At 44.7% G+C, this 15,898-nt stretch overlaps 1 protein-coding gene across 4 annotated transcripts in view; it reads left to right on the forward strand.

Annotated features, from left to right (window-relative positions):
* RPGRIP1L (RPGRIP1 like) overlaps positions 1-15,898 on the forward strand; it is a 128,608-nt gene that overhangs the window by 58,956 nt on the left and 53,754 nt on the right. For all 4 annotated transcript variants that reach the window (XR_005452893.1, XR_005452895.1, XM_038753709.1 and 1 more), the window contains exons 13-17: positions 644-823; positions 2,518-2,635; positions 4,207-4,659; positions 13,329-13,480; positions 14,872-15,250. Coding sequence is in view for 2 of the 4 variants with exons in the window: in XM_038753709.1 (XP_038609637.1) it covers positions 644-823; positions 2,518-2,635; positions 4,207-4,659; positions 13,329-13,480; positions 14,872-15,250 (1,282 nt within the window). In the remaining 2 variants the exon portion in view is untranslated. The remainder of the gene's footprint in view (positions 1-643; positions 824-2,517; positions 2,636-4,206; positions 4,660-13,328; positions 13,481-14,871; positions 15,251-15,898) is intronic.

A 15,898-nucleotide genomic window follows, 5' to 3' on the forward strand; every position in this document is an offset into this window, starting at 1 on the left:
TTGCAACTCTTTTGTGAAGCTCTTTATCAGGTGAAAGAGAAATAGAAAAAGACGAAAGACAAGTTATCTGAGATCTCAGAGAAGAAGCAGCATGGCCTAGTGGATAGACATGGGCCCAAGAGTCAAAAAGACCTGGGTCCTAATTCCGGCTCCACCACTTGTCTGCTGTGTGACCTTGTCTGTGTCACTTCACTTCTCTGTGCCTCAGTTAACTCATCTGTAAAATGGGAATTAAAATTGTGATGTGGGACAGGGACTGTGTCCAACCTGATTATCTTGCATACACCCCAGCGCTTAGAACAGTGCCTGTCACATAGTAAGCACGTAACAAATACCATAAAAAACTTGCTCCCCATTCTAAAAATACACATTTCTTATGCTTTCCAGTTTGCACTTTGACTCAAATGTATCATTTTAAATTACAGTTATTGCAGGTAGCTATTTAAATTCCCATTCAATACCTTAACTGCTTTGGCCCCTACACACAAGGAAACTGTTATTTACACTTATGATTTCACTACTAGGTTGAAACTCCCAAGTCAGGGTGGCTGGGTACTCTGTGATACAATTAACTCATCAGACCAATACCCCAGGGCGACAAGTGAAATTTTGTGTGTAATAACAAAAAAAAAATTTGTTTTAGGCTCGAAAAGAGCAGAAAAGCGGGGACCTCTCCTTTCTGGAGAAAGTAGATGATGACATCCAAAAGGACATGGAACATTCACTACGAGAACTTCAAGCAACACATGCAGAAACAATACAAGAACTCGAGAAAACAAGGAATATGTTAATAATGCAACACAAAATCAATAAAGATTACCAGGTATGATGTCTGGGATACAGTCTAGAAGGCACAGATAATCATCATCATCATCAATCGTATTTATTGAGCGCTTACTATGTGCAGAGCACTGTACTAAGCGCTTGGGAAGTACAAATTGGCAACATATAGAGACAGTCCCTACCCAACAGTGGGCTCACAGTCTAAAAGGGGGAGACAGAGAACAAAACCAAACATACTAACAAAATAAAATAAATAGAATAGATATGTACAAATAAAATAAATAAATAAATAGAGTAAAAAAATATGTACAAACATATATACATATATACAGGTGCTGTGGGGAAGGGAAGGAGGTAAGATGGGGGGGATGGAAAGGGGGAGATAATAAAATGTAGACAATCATGGTATAGTTTCCTAAAAGTATATTTCATTTTTCAAGTTAATTCCTTCTACCCACATATAAAATATAGAAATATAGAAACCCAAAATTCAATAATCCTTTGTTATAAATTAAAATTGTGAGCTTAGCAATCCCCAGTATTATAACATCATAAATCACTGTCATTTTTAGCCTGTGAGCTCGTCGAGGGCAGGGAATGTGTCTGTTTATTGTTATATTGTACTCTCCCAAGCGCTTAGTACAGTGCCCTGCACACAGTAAGCACTCAATAAATACAGTTGAAAGAATGAATGAAGAAAAAACAATGTGGTGTGGAAATAGAGACCATCTTGGCCATCCCAAGGGAAAGGTGAAACTCTGGTGGATCAGGAGAGCGGCCAGGTCTCGAGCGGTAAGAAAGGCATTCAGTAGTCAAGGGTCATCTGTTCAAGCCTCCACGTCTCCTCAGGCTCTTAGTAAAATAGCACAACAGCTACAAAATAGCAGCTGATCACTCAGTCAGTCAGTAATATGTATCGAGTGCCTTCTGTGCACTGTCTAAGCACTGGGAAAAGTACAGGAAGTAGAAAATAAGAACCCTGCCCTCAAGGAACTTCAGTCTAACAGAAGAGAGTGACAAAATTATATGTATTTAGGAGGAATAAGAGAACTATAAATGGTTATAACAAGAGAATGGAATGACGGAAAGGCAAATAGATATCAAATTGAAAGGGGAAATCATTCTGTACGGAAGTGCTGAGGTGATAGTTGGGAGGTTATGACCTGGGGTGAAGAGAGACTCAAATTGTAAACTTGTTTCTCTTTTGGGAAACTGAGCCCAAGAGTTTCGCCGGGCTTGTGAAAAGATCATCCCCTGACCATATACGTATGCATTTTTATAAATGAAGTTACTGATTGAATAAGCATTCACAAGTCTGGAATGTCTGAAACCAAGGATGATTAGTGAAACAGCAGCGTGGCTCAGTGCAAAGAACCCGGGCTTTGGAGTCAGAGGTCATGTGTTCAAATCCTGGCTCTGCCAATTGTCAGCTGTGTGACTTTGGGCAAGTTACTTCACTTCTCTGTGCCTCAGTTACCTCATCTGGAAAATGGGGATTAAGACTGTGAGCCCTCCTTGGGACAACCTGATCACCTTGTATCCCCCCCCAGCGCTTAGAACAGTGCTTTGCACATAGTAAGCGCTTAATAAATGCCATTATTATTATTATTATAAACAGACCCCATTGGGTAAAAATTCATCCACAATATTGGATTGAGACAAACAAATGATGCCTTCATTTTGGGTGAATCTTAAAAGTTATCTCCTTATCTTCAATTCTATTGTGTGTTTTAGATGGAAGTTGAGGCAGTGACCCAGAAAATGGAAGATTTCCAGCAAGACTATGAACTGAAACTGGAGCAGTATGTTCATCTTCTTGATATCAGGGCAGCGCGCATTCAAAAACTAGAAGGTACAGCATGCGTAAACCAAGATGTTTCTTGGCCATATCAGTGGACTCTGTGGGCAGGTATAAAGTGCAAAGCAAAAGTGAAGATGTCATCTTTCAGTTTGGAAGAGCAAACCAGTCTAACCAAGGAAGAAAGCATGCTTTGCCAGAGGATCAGTTAACTAGTTAGGAGTTGCCAATTTGTACTTCCCAAGCGCTTTGTACAGTGCTCTGCACATAGTAAGTGCTCAATAAATACGATTGATGATGATGAGTTAACTCAGAAAAGATGAAAATTCTAAATTTGGGAAATCTGGTCCCTTAAATCTAAGTTTTAACTCCCCATTTGTTATTATGATTAGGTGACTGTATTCCTTTCTGTGGTATTTGTTAAGTGCTTACTATGTGGCAGGCACTGTACTAAGCACCAGCATAAATACAAAGTGATCAGGTTGGACACAGTCCCTGTCTCACTGGGGCTCACAATCTTAATCCCCATTTTACAGATGAAGTAACTCAGGCACAGAGAAGTGAAGTGACTTGTCCAGGATCACACAGCAGACAAGTGGTGGAGCCGGGATTAGAACCCAGGTCCTTCTGACTCTTAGGCCCATGCTGTATCCATTAAGCTTGTATATAAGTGCTTTGGGGCTGAGGGTGGGGTGAATATCCAGTGCTTAAAGGGGACAGGTCCAAATGCCTGGGCAACGGCTGAAGGAGGAGGGAGTAGGGAAAATGAGGGATTAGTCTAGGAAAGCCTCTTGGAGGAGATATAATTTTAATAAGACTTTGAAGATGGCCATTTATCACATGAAAAGGAGAGGGAGTTTCAGACCAGAGGCAGGACGTGGGCAAGGAGTCGACACCGAGATAAGCCAGATCGGGGTTCAGTGAGTATGTTGGCATTGCTGGAGGGAAATATGCCAAACCGGGTTGTAGTAGAAAATTGACGAGGTCAGATAGGAGAGGGCCATCTGCTTAAGTGCTTGAAAACCCATGGTAAAGAATTTCCCTTTGAGGCGGAAGTGGGTGGGTGGTGGAGAGATGTGAACTGAACCATTTTTCAGAAATACAATCCAGGCAACAGAGTGAAGTAATTGCTCGAGTTGGAAGAGACGGGAGGCAGGGAGGTCAGCAAAGATAGTGATTCAGTAGTCAAGGTGGGATGTGATAAGTGCTTGGCTCAGTGTGATAGCAGTTTGGATAACTTACATATTCAGTACTATTACTTCACTTCTCGGCGCCTCAGTTCCCTCATCTGGAAAATGGGGATTAAGACTGTGAGCCCCCCGTGGGACAACCTGATCACCTTGTATCCTCCCCAGCGCTTAGAACCGTGCTTTGCACATAGTAAGCGCTTAATAAATGCCATTAAAAAAAATATTACAGTCCTGGTCACTCTCTCAAATAGCAATTCTCACCCCTGTACGTCCTCTAGACTGTAAACTCGTTGTGGGCAGGGAACATGTCTACTAAGTCTGTTTTATATTGTTATACTCCCACTCAAGCGCTTAGGAGAGTGCTCTGCACCCAGTAAGCACTTGATAAATGTGATTGATTATATTAATTGATCAATCTCCTGTCTTCTGTTACAGCGCAACTGAAGGATATTGCCTACGGCACCAAGCAATACAGATTTAAACCCGATATCATGCCCGGTGATCCAGTGGATGAATTCGATGAAACAGTGCACTTGGAGCGAGGCGAGAACCTATTCGAAATCCACATCAGCAAAGTGATCTTTTCTCCTGAAGCCATACACCCATTAGGAGACCGAGAGCCCGCCACCTTCTGCACCTATGCTTTCTATGATTTTGAACTCCAGACCACCCCTGTGGTGCGTGGCCTTCAGCCCGAATATAACTTCACCTCCCAGTACCACGTACATGTCAACGATTTCTTTTTGCAGTATATCCAGAAGAATACCGTCACTCTGGAAGTCCACCAGGCCTATAGCACCGATTACGAAACGGTGGCAGTGGGTCAAATGCGATTCCATGAAATCCTGGAAAAGAATGGACGGGTCTTTGGAAGAGCAATTTTAGTTGGTAAGATCGAGTCCACAGATTTCAATAGATGCCTATTTGTTTGCCTGGGCCGAGTGCCCTCTTTTTAATTGAAATTTCCTTTGTGGCCATGACTAGCAACTCGTGTAAATCCTGAAATCAATCAATCAATCAGTGGTATTTATTTATTTATAGTGATGTCTGTCTCCTCTATAGAGGGGGAGAATTGGGAGCTCGTTGTGGGCAGGCAGTGTGTCTGTTGTTGTATTATACTCCCAAGGGTTTAGTATAGTGATTCGCACACAGTAAGCACTCAGTAAATACGATTGAATGAATGAATGAATTTGAGAACTTACTGCATGCAGAGCACTGTACTAAGCGCTTGGGACAGTCCAATACAACAGAATTAGCAGACCCATCCCCTGCCCTAGTTCTTGTGAGCGGGGATTGTGTCTGTTATATTGTTATAATGTACTCGTCCAAGCGCTTAGTACAGCGCTCTGGTTCTACCCCAGTGTGGGCTCTTAATAATACAGCTGGGTGCCTATTATTATATTGAGTAGTTAAAGCGTACATATTTTCTATTTTACCAAAATGATTTCTATCAACTCAAGTATCTAGATCTTTAGTAAAGCCATATAATACTTTCAGAATAGACTGCCAGACTTAATACTATTAGATAGACTCATAGCCCTGAAAGATATCGTCTAGATTTATTCCGTTAGTTCAGTCAGGACCCAGTATAGGTGAAACTTGAGACCTCGCTGGTTTTGACCGGCATTTTGAAATCAGTAATCAATCAATGACAGAATTCAGGGTGTGAATTCAGCAGCTGTGGTGCTTGGTTAGCATGCTTCAGACATTTCTGATCAATTGATCAATCACATTTATTGAGCACTTACTGTATGCAGAGCACTGTACTCAGCGCTTGGGAGAGTACAGTACAGCGGATTTAGCAGATATGTTGTCTGCCTGTAATAAGCTTATAGCCTAGAGGGGAGAGAGAAATTAATATGAATAAGTAAGTAATTTATAATATAAAGTCACCATCTATTTTTTGTGATACTTGTTAAGCGCTTACTGTGTGCCAGGCACTGTACTAAGCGCTGGGGCAAATGCGAGATTGCCAGGTTGGACGCAGTCTATTCTGTGTTTTCTCATCTATCTATTCTGTCTCTTCCTCTTAAGAGCAGCAGAAGAAACAAGGAAAGACCTAGCAAGGTGGTCTATTGACCACCTTTCTTTTTCCTTTATATGTTTCTTTTGGTGTTTACTTTTGTCATTTTACACCAAAGAGTTTTGTCAGTTCTACATGAACTGCTGAGTTCAAAAGAAAGTCCAGTTTGAAAAATAACTGAGCATACTGCTTTTTACTATGTCCTAAATTAATAAGCCAGTTCAGGGTGCAATAAAGTCATACGTTGTGGGGAAAAAAGATAAACTGGCGTTATTTCCGTTTTTAGAAGTTCGTGCCAATATTTTACCCATCCCGATTTTGCCTGATTGAAAAACAAGGGAGTATTGGAAAAAGGGGAGTGGAATTCCTCAGTGAAATTAGTTCTTAAGATGATAACTGCATAGCTGAAGAGCAAGGCAGGGCAGAGCCCATGAACCAACACTTAAAGCCTCCTGCTTCCTACTGTGTTTACTCCAAGGTGTTGGCTGTCCTGCCCTCTTTGTTTCTCATTTCCTGTTGCTTGTGTCCATTCCAGCACTTAGTGCATTGCTTGACACATACCTTAACAAATACCCTAATTATTATAATTATTATTATTACTCTTTACTGTTTCCTGTTTATCGCTACCTCCATTAAGAGGCACCAGAATACATTGCCCATAGACAAACGTCTATTTTTATTCCAACTGTAAAAGTCTCCATATCTTTTTATACAAGTTCCAATCAGTTGGCTCTGTTTAATTTCACTAGATCATTATAAGTGCCAATTTTCTTGGTAATCTATAGATATTGGGGGCAGTCAGTTTGATAATAATGCATAACACAGATGTTAAGGTAAAGAGAAGCAGCGTGGCTCACTGGAAAGAGCCCGGGCTTTGGAGTCAGAGGTCACGGGTTCAAATCCCAGCTCCTCCAACTGTCAGCTGTGTGACTTTGGGCAAGTCACTTCACTTCTCTGGGCCTCAGTTCCCTCATCTGTCAAATGGGGATTAAGACTGTGAGCCCCCTGTGGGACAACCTGATCACCTTGTATCCTCCCCAGTGCTTAGAACAGTGCTTTGCACATAGTAAGTGCTTAACAAATGCCATCATTATTATTATTATTAATACCTCATGTCCATTGCTGCATATGTGCACCACAAATTCTTCCAACAGCACAATCGCTCTGTCTCCTGACAGAGATATACTGTCTGGAAAATGTACCCAAATTCTACTGTCCATTTCTACTCAAACCATGAAGTGAAAACCCACTTTACAGATGAACCGATATTCCTGAATGCACGTTTAATTTTCTGCTCACTGGGGCTCTTTCTCCAGTGCAAACCGCTTCCTGTGGTCATGAGTATTTTTGAGAGGCACACCTTCTCTTTCAGGCTGGTAGTATTTATAGTAATAATACTTAATTGATCACCTACCAAGTTAAGTGCTTGAGAGATACTCATGACTCTCTGATTCAAGGCTGTCCATCCCCTCGCCCCCTCCTACCTCACCTCCCTTCTGTCCTTCTCCAGCCCAGCCCGCACCCTCCGCTCCTCTGCCGCTAATCTCCTCACAGAGCCTCGTTCTCGCCTGTCCCGCCGTCGACCCCCAGCCCACGTCCTCCCCCTGGCCTGGAATGCCCTCCCTCCACACATCTGCCAAACTAACTCTCTTCCTCCCTTCAAAGCCCTACTGAGAGCTCTCCTCCTCCAAGAGGCCTTCCCAGACTGAGCCCCCCATTTTTCCTCTCCTCCTCCCCTCTCCTCCCTCCGCCCTACTCCCTTCCCCTCCCCACAGCACTTGTATATATTTGTACATATTTGTTACTCTATTTTATTAATGATGTGTATATAGCTATTTATTTATTCTGATGGTATTGACACCTGTCTACCTGTTTTGTTTTTTTGTCTGTCTCCCCCTTCTAGACTGTGAGCCCATTGTTGGGTAGGGACGTCTCTACATGTTGCCGATTTGTACTTCCCAAGCGCTTAGTACATTGCTCTGTCCACAGTAAGCGCTCAATAAGTACGATTGAATGAATGAATCCAGCAGAAGCACGAAATTCTTCCTTGACCACAAGGAGCTTTCACTTCATATGGGGAGGCAGATATGAATATGCATTCATATACAAGGGCTAAGACTGGACATAAGTAAGAGTACAAGTGCAAGAGAGGGCTGTACTCCCTTCAAGGCCCTGCTGAGAGCTCACCTCCTCCAGGAGGCCTTCCCAGACTGAGCCCCTTCCTTCCTCTCCCCCTCGTCCCCCTCTCCATCCCCCCCATCTTACCTCCTTCCCTTCCCCACAGCACCTGTATATATGTATATATGTTTGTACATATTTATTACTCTATTTTATTTGTACATATCTTTTCTATTTATTTTATTTTGTTAGTATGTTTGGTTTTGTTCTCCGTCTCCCCCTTTTAGACTGTGAGCCCACTGTTGGGTAGGGACTGTCTCTATATGTTGCCAATTTGTACTTCCCAAGCGCTTAGTACAGTGCTCTGCACATAGTAAGCGCTCAATAAATACGATTGATGATAAAAAGAAAGCAGTGTGGCCTAGTGGAAAGAGCCTGGGCCTGGGCGTCAGAGGACCTAAGTTCTAATCTTAGCTCTTCTGCTTGCGTGCTGTGCAACCTTGGCCCAAGTCATTTAAGTTCTCTGTGCCTCAGTTCCTACGCTCTCTTACTTAGACCATTAGCCCTGTGTTATACAGGAACCGTGTCCAACCTGATTATCTTGTATCCACCCCAGCACTTAGTTCACTGTAAGCACTTAACAAATACCACTATCGTAATTATTATTACCATTATTATTTTATTATATGCACTGAATGCATTGATGCTTTCAGGAGGCTAGGGAACTTGGACTGAAGTGAAGAGAGGCTGGTGATATCATTTGGTAGGATGTTATGTCTCCTCTCAGTGTCACACCTGGAGAGTTTCCAGTACTCTACCAATCAATCAATCAATCAATCAATCGTATTTATTGAGCGCTTACTATGTGCAGAGCACTGTACTAAGCGCTTGGGAAGTACAAATTGGCATCACATAGAGACAGTCCCTACCCGATAGTGGGCTCACAGTCTAAAAGGGGGAGACAGAGAACAGAACCAAACATACCAACAAAATAAAATAAGTAGGATAGAAATGTACAAGTAAAATAAATAAATAAATAAATAAACAGAGTAATAAATATGTACAACCATATATACATATATACAGGTGCTGTGGGGAAGGGAAGGAGGTAAGACGGGGATGGAGAGGGGGACGAGGGGAGAGGAAAGAAGGGGCTCAGTCTGGGAAGGCCTCCTGGAGGAGGTGAGCTCTCAGCAGGGCCTTGAAGGGAGGAAGAGAGCTAGCTTGGCGGATGGGCAGAGGGAGGGCATTCCAGGCCCGGGGGATGACGTGGGCCAGGGGTCGATGGTGGGACAGGCGAGAGCGAGGTACAGTGAGGAGATTAGTGGTGGAGGAGCGGAGGGTGCGGGCTGGGCAGTAGAAGGAGAGAAGGGAGGTGAGGTAGGAGGGGGCGAGGTGATGGAGAGCCTTGAAGCCCAGGGTGAGGAGTTTCTGCCTGATGCGCAGATTGATCGGTAGCCATTGGAGGTTTTTGAGGAGGGGAGTGATATGTCCAGAGCGTTTCTGGACAAAGATAATCCGGGCAGCAGCATGAAGTATGGATTGAAGTGGAGAGAGACACGAGGATGGGAGATCAGAGAGAAGGCTAGTGCAGTAGTCCAGACGGGATAGGATGAGAGCTTGAATTAGCAGGGTAGCGGTTTGGATGGAGAGGAAAGGGCGGATCTTGGCAATGTTGCGGAGCTGAGACCGGCAGGTTTTGGTGACGGCTTGGATGTGAGGGGTGAATGAGAGAGCGGAGTCGAGGATGACACCAAGGTTGCGGGCTTGTGAGACGGGAAGGATGGTAGTGCCGTCAACAGAGATGGGAAAGTCAGGGAGAGGAGAAGGTTTGGGAGGGAAGACAAGGAGCTCAGTCTTCGACATGTTGAGCTTTAGGTGGCGGGCGGACATCCAGATGGAGATGTCCTGAAGGCAGGAGGAGATGCGAGCCTGGAGGGAGAGGGAGAGAGCAGGGGCAGAGATGTAGATCTGGGTGTCATCAGCGTAGAGGTGATAGTTGAAGCCGTGGGAGCGAATGAGGTCACCAAGGGAGTGAGTGTAGATTGAGAACAGAAGGGGACCAAGCACTGAACCTTGGGGAACTCCCACAGTAAGAGGATGGGAGGGGGAGGAGGAGCCTGCAAAAGAGACTGAGAAAGAACGACCGGAGAGATAAGAGGAGAACCAGGAGAGGACGGAGTCTGTGAAACCAAGGTCAGATAACGTGTTGAGGAGAAGGGGGTGGTCCACAGTGTCAAAGGCAGCTGAGAGGTCGAGGAGGATTAGGACAGAGTATGAGCCGTTGGATTTGGCAAGCAGGAGGTCATTGGTGACCTTTGAGAGCGCAGTTTCCGTGGAATGAAGGGGACGGAAGCCAGACTGGAGGGGGTCGAGGAGAGAGTTGTTGTTGAGGAATTCTAGGCAGCGCGTGTAGACAACTCGTTCAAGGAGTTTGGAAAGGAATGGTAGGAGGGATATGGGACGATAACTAGAAGGTGAGGTGGGGTCAAGAGAGGGTTTTTTTAGGATGGGAGAGACATGGGCATGTTTGAAGGCAGAGGGGAAGGAACCAGTGGAGAGTGAGCGGTTGAAGATGGAAGTTAAGGAGGGGAGAAGGGATGGAGCGAGAGATTTCATAAGATGAGAGGGAATGGGGTCAGAAGCACAGGTGGCCGGAGTAGCACTTGAGAGGAGGGAGGAGAGTTCCTCTGAGGATACCGCTGGGAAGGATGGGAGAGTAGTAGAGAATGTTGAGAGCCGGGGGGTTGGAGAAAGGGGGGAAGAGACTTTGGGGAGGTCGGACCTGATGGATTGAATTTTGCTAATGAAGTAGGAGGCCAGATCGTTGGGGGTGAGGGAAGGAGGAGGGGGAGGAACCGGGGGCCTGAGAAGGGAGTTGAATGTACGGAAGAGCTGGCGGGGGTGATGGGCATGGGTGTCAATAAGGGAGGAGAAATAGTTTTGTCTGGCAGAAGAGAGGGCTGAGTTAAGGCAGGAAAGGATAAACTTGAAGTGAACGAGGTTGGCATGGTGTTTAGACTTTCGCCAGCAGCGTTCGGCAGCTCGAGCATAAGAGCGAAGGAGGCGGACAGTGGCAGTGATCCAGGGCTGTGGGTTAGTGGTGCGAGAGCGGCGAAGGGAAAGGGGAGCGAGCGAGTCTAGCTGAGTAGAAAGGGTAGAGTTGAGAGCAGTAATCTGATCATCAAGACTGGGTAGAGAGGAGAGGGCGGCGAGGTGGGGTGTGAGGCATTCCGAAAGATGGGTGGGGTCCAGAGAACGGAGATCTCTGTGAGGGAGTAATACGGATTTACAGGGGAAAGGAGTGTGAGTGAGGATGCAGGTGAGAAGATTATGATCAGAGAGAGGGATCACAGAGTTGGTGAGGGTGGACACAGTGCAGCGGTAGGAGATGATGAGGTCGAGGGTATGACCAAGTTGGTGAGTGGGTGAGGTGGGGTGGAGGAAGAGGTTGGCAGCGTCAAGGAGAGATAGAAGGCGGGCTGCAGAGGAGTCGTTAGGGATATCCATGTGGATATTGAAGTCTCCGAGGATCAGAGTGGGCATGGAGAAGGAGAGAAGGAATGTGAGGAAGGGGTCAAAGTCGTTAAAGAAGTTGGAAGTGGGGCCCGGAGGGCGGTAGATGACGGCTACAAGAATCTGGAGGGGGTGGTAGAGGCGAATAATGTGGGCTTCAAAGGAAGGGAAGGAAAGGGAAGGGGGAGGAGGGATAGTGCGAAAGCGACATTGGGGGGCGAGAAGGAAACCGACACCTCCTCCTTTTCCAGTGAGTCTGGGGGAGTGGGAGAAGAAGAGGCCTGCACTGCAGAGAGCAGCAGAAGAGACCGTGTCATCCGCCGACAGCCATGTTTCAGTTAGGGCGAGGAGGAGTAGAGAACTGGAAAGGAAAAGGTCCAGGATGAAAGGAATCTTACTTAAAACGGAGCGGGGGTTCCAGAGGCCACACTTGGCATCAGCTGTCGAGGGTGGGGAGGGAGGGGGAAGGGTGCAAGGGGTGGGGAGGGTTTGGATTGGGATGAGTTGGCGGGGGCCTGGGCGGGGAGAGTGGGAAGGGGGGTGGCGATGGGAAAGGAGAACTGGGATGGGGTGGGGGCGGGGAGAAGTGGAGGAGGGGGGCCGGGAGGGAGAAGCAGAGGACCTGCGCTGGTACAGAGGAATCCTTGGTAGGGGTTGAGGGGGAGCAGTCTTGGTGGGTGAGAGGGAGGGAAACAGCTGGGTGGGGGAGGGGAAGGGGAAGGTGAAGAATGGGAATGGCAGTTGGGAGCAAGGGAACTGAAAGTTCATGGTGAGGTCAGCAGGGCAAGTGACAGTACAGCGGGGGGTTAACAATTGAGATGCAGAAGCAATAAAACAGTAGCAATGATAAAAGTAGGCGATGGCATCACAGGGTGTAGTTAAGCAATCAATATGCTATGGCAATAATAGAATTGGCAAACAATGATGCCACAGAGAGCAGATACAAACTATTAAGAGCTGGAGTAGGGTGGGCCAGTTAAGGGGGGTCAGGGAGCAGAGATACCTGGGGAGGGGAGCGAACAGTCAACTAGCATGGGAGGGCTGAGGAGGTGTGAATGAGGTTGTCGGTAACGTAACATGTAACATGGTGCTACCAGTCTCCACTATGGGAGGGAAAGTCAAGCAGAGGCATACCCCTTCCATTCCCAGCTTGAGCAGTGGCTAGCAAGTGGAAGGCAACGTGCTCCAAGTCAAAACTCACCCTTGCTGGGCAACAGCGGCATGGGAGAGAATTTAGGGCAGAGAGTCATGTTTACTACGTGGAAGGAGGCAATGGTAAACCACTTCCGAATTTTTCCCAAGAAAACTCTAGGGATGCACTACCAGAACGATTGCAGATGGAAGTGGGGTGTTCTGGCAGAGATGTGCCCATGGTGTTGCTATGGGTAGGAGACAACTCGACGGCATAAGATAAGGGTGTTATGTATGTAGTAACTCCTAAAGCTTTAGTCAAGCTTTGAAGTTCTGTACATAAAGCTATTTGATCCTGGTGTGTCTTTCCGAAGTAATATACAATAATATATACTACAAATCGACTTGTCATCATCATCAATCGTACTTATTGAGCGCTTACTATGTGCAGAGCACTGTACTAAGCGCTTGGGAAGTACAAATTGGCAACATATAGAGACAGTCCCTACCCAACAGTGGGCTTGTGTTTATTCTTTGTAATCCAAACTCCACTACTTAGGATTAGGATAAGAGAATTTGAACTACAGTAGAATGCAATCTAGGAAGAACTTGATGGTGTCAACTTTATACGTTTGCTGTTATTTTTCCATCCATCATTGAATTTACACAGCTCATGCTCACGATTTAATGTGTATTTCTGCTTCCAAGTATTAACTAAGATGTCTTCACTGAGAAACAACTGAACAGGAGACTGTAAATTGGTTTGTAGGAACGAGGGAAGACATCCAAAACTATGGCACTGTAGAATATTGGATTCGATTAAGGGTTCCTATGGATCAAGCAATCAGGCTGTACAAAGAACGGGCAAAAGCTCTGGGATATATTACATCCAATTTTAAGGAACCAGCCCAAATGCATCAGGTAAGTTAGTTTTATTTTATGAACTGTTCAGATAAGATTCTTTTCCTCCTACAATACTTCATCCTTGGAAAGTCTTTACTCTAAAACCACTTTCCTTTGTCATTCTTGAAGCTAAGGGTCTAAAATTGCATTCCATCAGTGATGTTTATTGAGCAACGTAGCCTAGTAGAGCATGGGCCTGGGAGTTGGAAGGACCTGGGTTCTAATCCGGGCCCGGCCACCTGTCTGCTGTGTGACCTTGGACATGTCACTTTACTTCTGTGGGCCTCAGGTACCTCATCTGGAAAATGGGGATTAAGAGCGTGAGCCCTTTGTGGGACAGGGACTCTGTCCATCCTGATTAACTTGTATCAATCCCAGCACCTGGAACAGGGCTTGGCACAAAGTTAGCACTTAACAAGTACCATAATTATATATTTATTATTATTTACTGTGTGCAAAGCACAGTACTAAGCACTTGGAAGAGTACAATACAGCAGAGTTGATAGCCACGTCCCGTGCCTTTAATGAGGTTGCAGTCTATGCTAGAATATTTACAGATATATGTTTACATAGATGCTGGGGGGGAAGAGTCAAAAGCCATTTTCAGTCAGGTCCTATTTTTCATTGAGATGATTAGTTTACGTGAACTCTCTAAAATGCTAAGTGAAATGATAAACATGAAGGGCTGCATCTAACTCTGTTGCTGAGCATAGGATTCCTCACCACAGTACTGGGCCGCCGTGGGCATCAATAGTAGATCGACCAGATGGCTTATTAAATCCTATAGCTTAAAAACTCATAAATGGCCTTGAGTCTATTATTCGTTGAGAGGCCAAGAGCTCACGTTATGTTAGCCATTTTTCTGTCTAGAGTCAGAAGTATAAGAATGATGGATAGAAGCAGCCCCGACAGTAATCTGGAGCAAAGGAGAACTCAAAAACCTTGTAGGAAAACAGGCAGAGGGAAAAGGAGCCTTATAAAAAAGATAGAGGAGCCCTGGTTCCTCCCCAGAGCATAAATTGATGGCCTTTTCCAAGCGAGAGAAACTGACCTTTTTAGCAAAATTGCAAATATGAAAGATGACACATTTAATATTGTTCAGATTCTTCCTGCCAACCTAAGCATAAAGATTTACTTGAAGCCCAAAGCATGGTCTAATGATCAAACTGCCAGATTTGGTTCTGGAAGAACAAGAGTTTAAATTCCCATGTCTCGGTCCTCTCTTCGCGACAGAAACTCTCGTATGGTTCAACATGGGAAACAGCCCTCTGCTTCTTCTTGTAGAATTTCATTAGGAAATTAGTGCATCAGAAGTTGGTCATAATTTAATTTTTGAATTGGCTGCAGTTTTTGTCTTTTAGAAGTATTAGTGTAACAATTGAAATTGAAATTGTCCTTTTTCATTATAGTTGAGGCAGCCGACACCCAGAACGGACCAACTCTGCTCACCAGTAGCCACAGATGGCAAGTTAAACGAACTCCATATTACAGTAAAATGTTGCAACAACCTCCAACCCCGAGCAAGCCACCTGCAGCCAAGTCCATATGTTGTGTACAAGTTTTTTGACTTTGCAGATCATGACACATCCATCATTCCGAACAGCAATGACCCGCGGTTCGATGATCACATGTGCTTTCCTGTGCCCATGACCACAGATTTAGACAAGTACCTAAAGTCAGAGACCCTCAGATTTTACGTGTTTGACGATGGCGAGCCACAAGAAGATATTTACATAGGGAAAGCAAATGTGCCTCTAATTTCTTTAGCACATGACAGAAATATCTCAGGTAAGAGTACGGTCTTTAAAAATCAGGTCTTTGCATGCTATATCCTACCACTATTCAAATGTGCCAAGGGTAATATGAAAATATGACCAGTTTCCCCTTGTATCCTTTACTGTAGGAAAGATTCGTTACCTCCAATATTAAATGTATCATCTCTTCGTGCTAAAGGAAAAAACATGCAGAAGGACGCCCATAAATATGATTATTAAGTACAGGGCTTTCTGAACCAAAGATTGTACTGAGATCATTGGAAATGCATTAAGGTTGCTTGGATCAGGGATTTCATTGTTAAAAGATGTCTTTCTTTTAAAAGAAGAATTAAAAATGGATTTCACTCTTAAGTTCCCTCTTTTGAAAAGAGTCTAAAGGCTCGAAAAGCTTTTCAGATAAAGTCTGTTTCTTTTAATCCTTAGGTTCTGTTTCTGCTGGGCTATTCATGACTCTAACATTGGGGGGTACGCCTAGTAGCAGATAGGTACTTTTAAATTGCATAGTAAAAATAATTGTGTTTGCAAGTAGGGAAAGTGCTATTTAATTTGTCTTTGGGTAGAGAAAAATCTGTTTGGAAATTCCAATGTACAATTGAGGTTAAATAATAATAATAATATTAACTGCTTTGTATGTATCAAGCACTGTGTTACCTAAAAGTTC

The sequence above is a fragment of the Tachyglossus aculeatus genome, chromosome 11 (assembly GCF_015852505.1).
Source record: "Tachyglossus aculeatus isolate mTacAcu1 chromosome 11, mTacAcu1.pri, whole genome shotgun sequence".
NCBI lineage: Eukaryota > Metazoa > Chordata > Mammalia > Monotremata > Tachyglossidae > Tachyglossus > Tachyglossus aculeatus.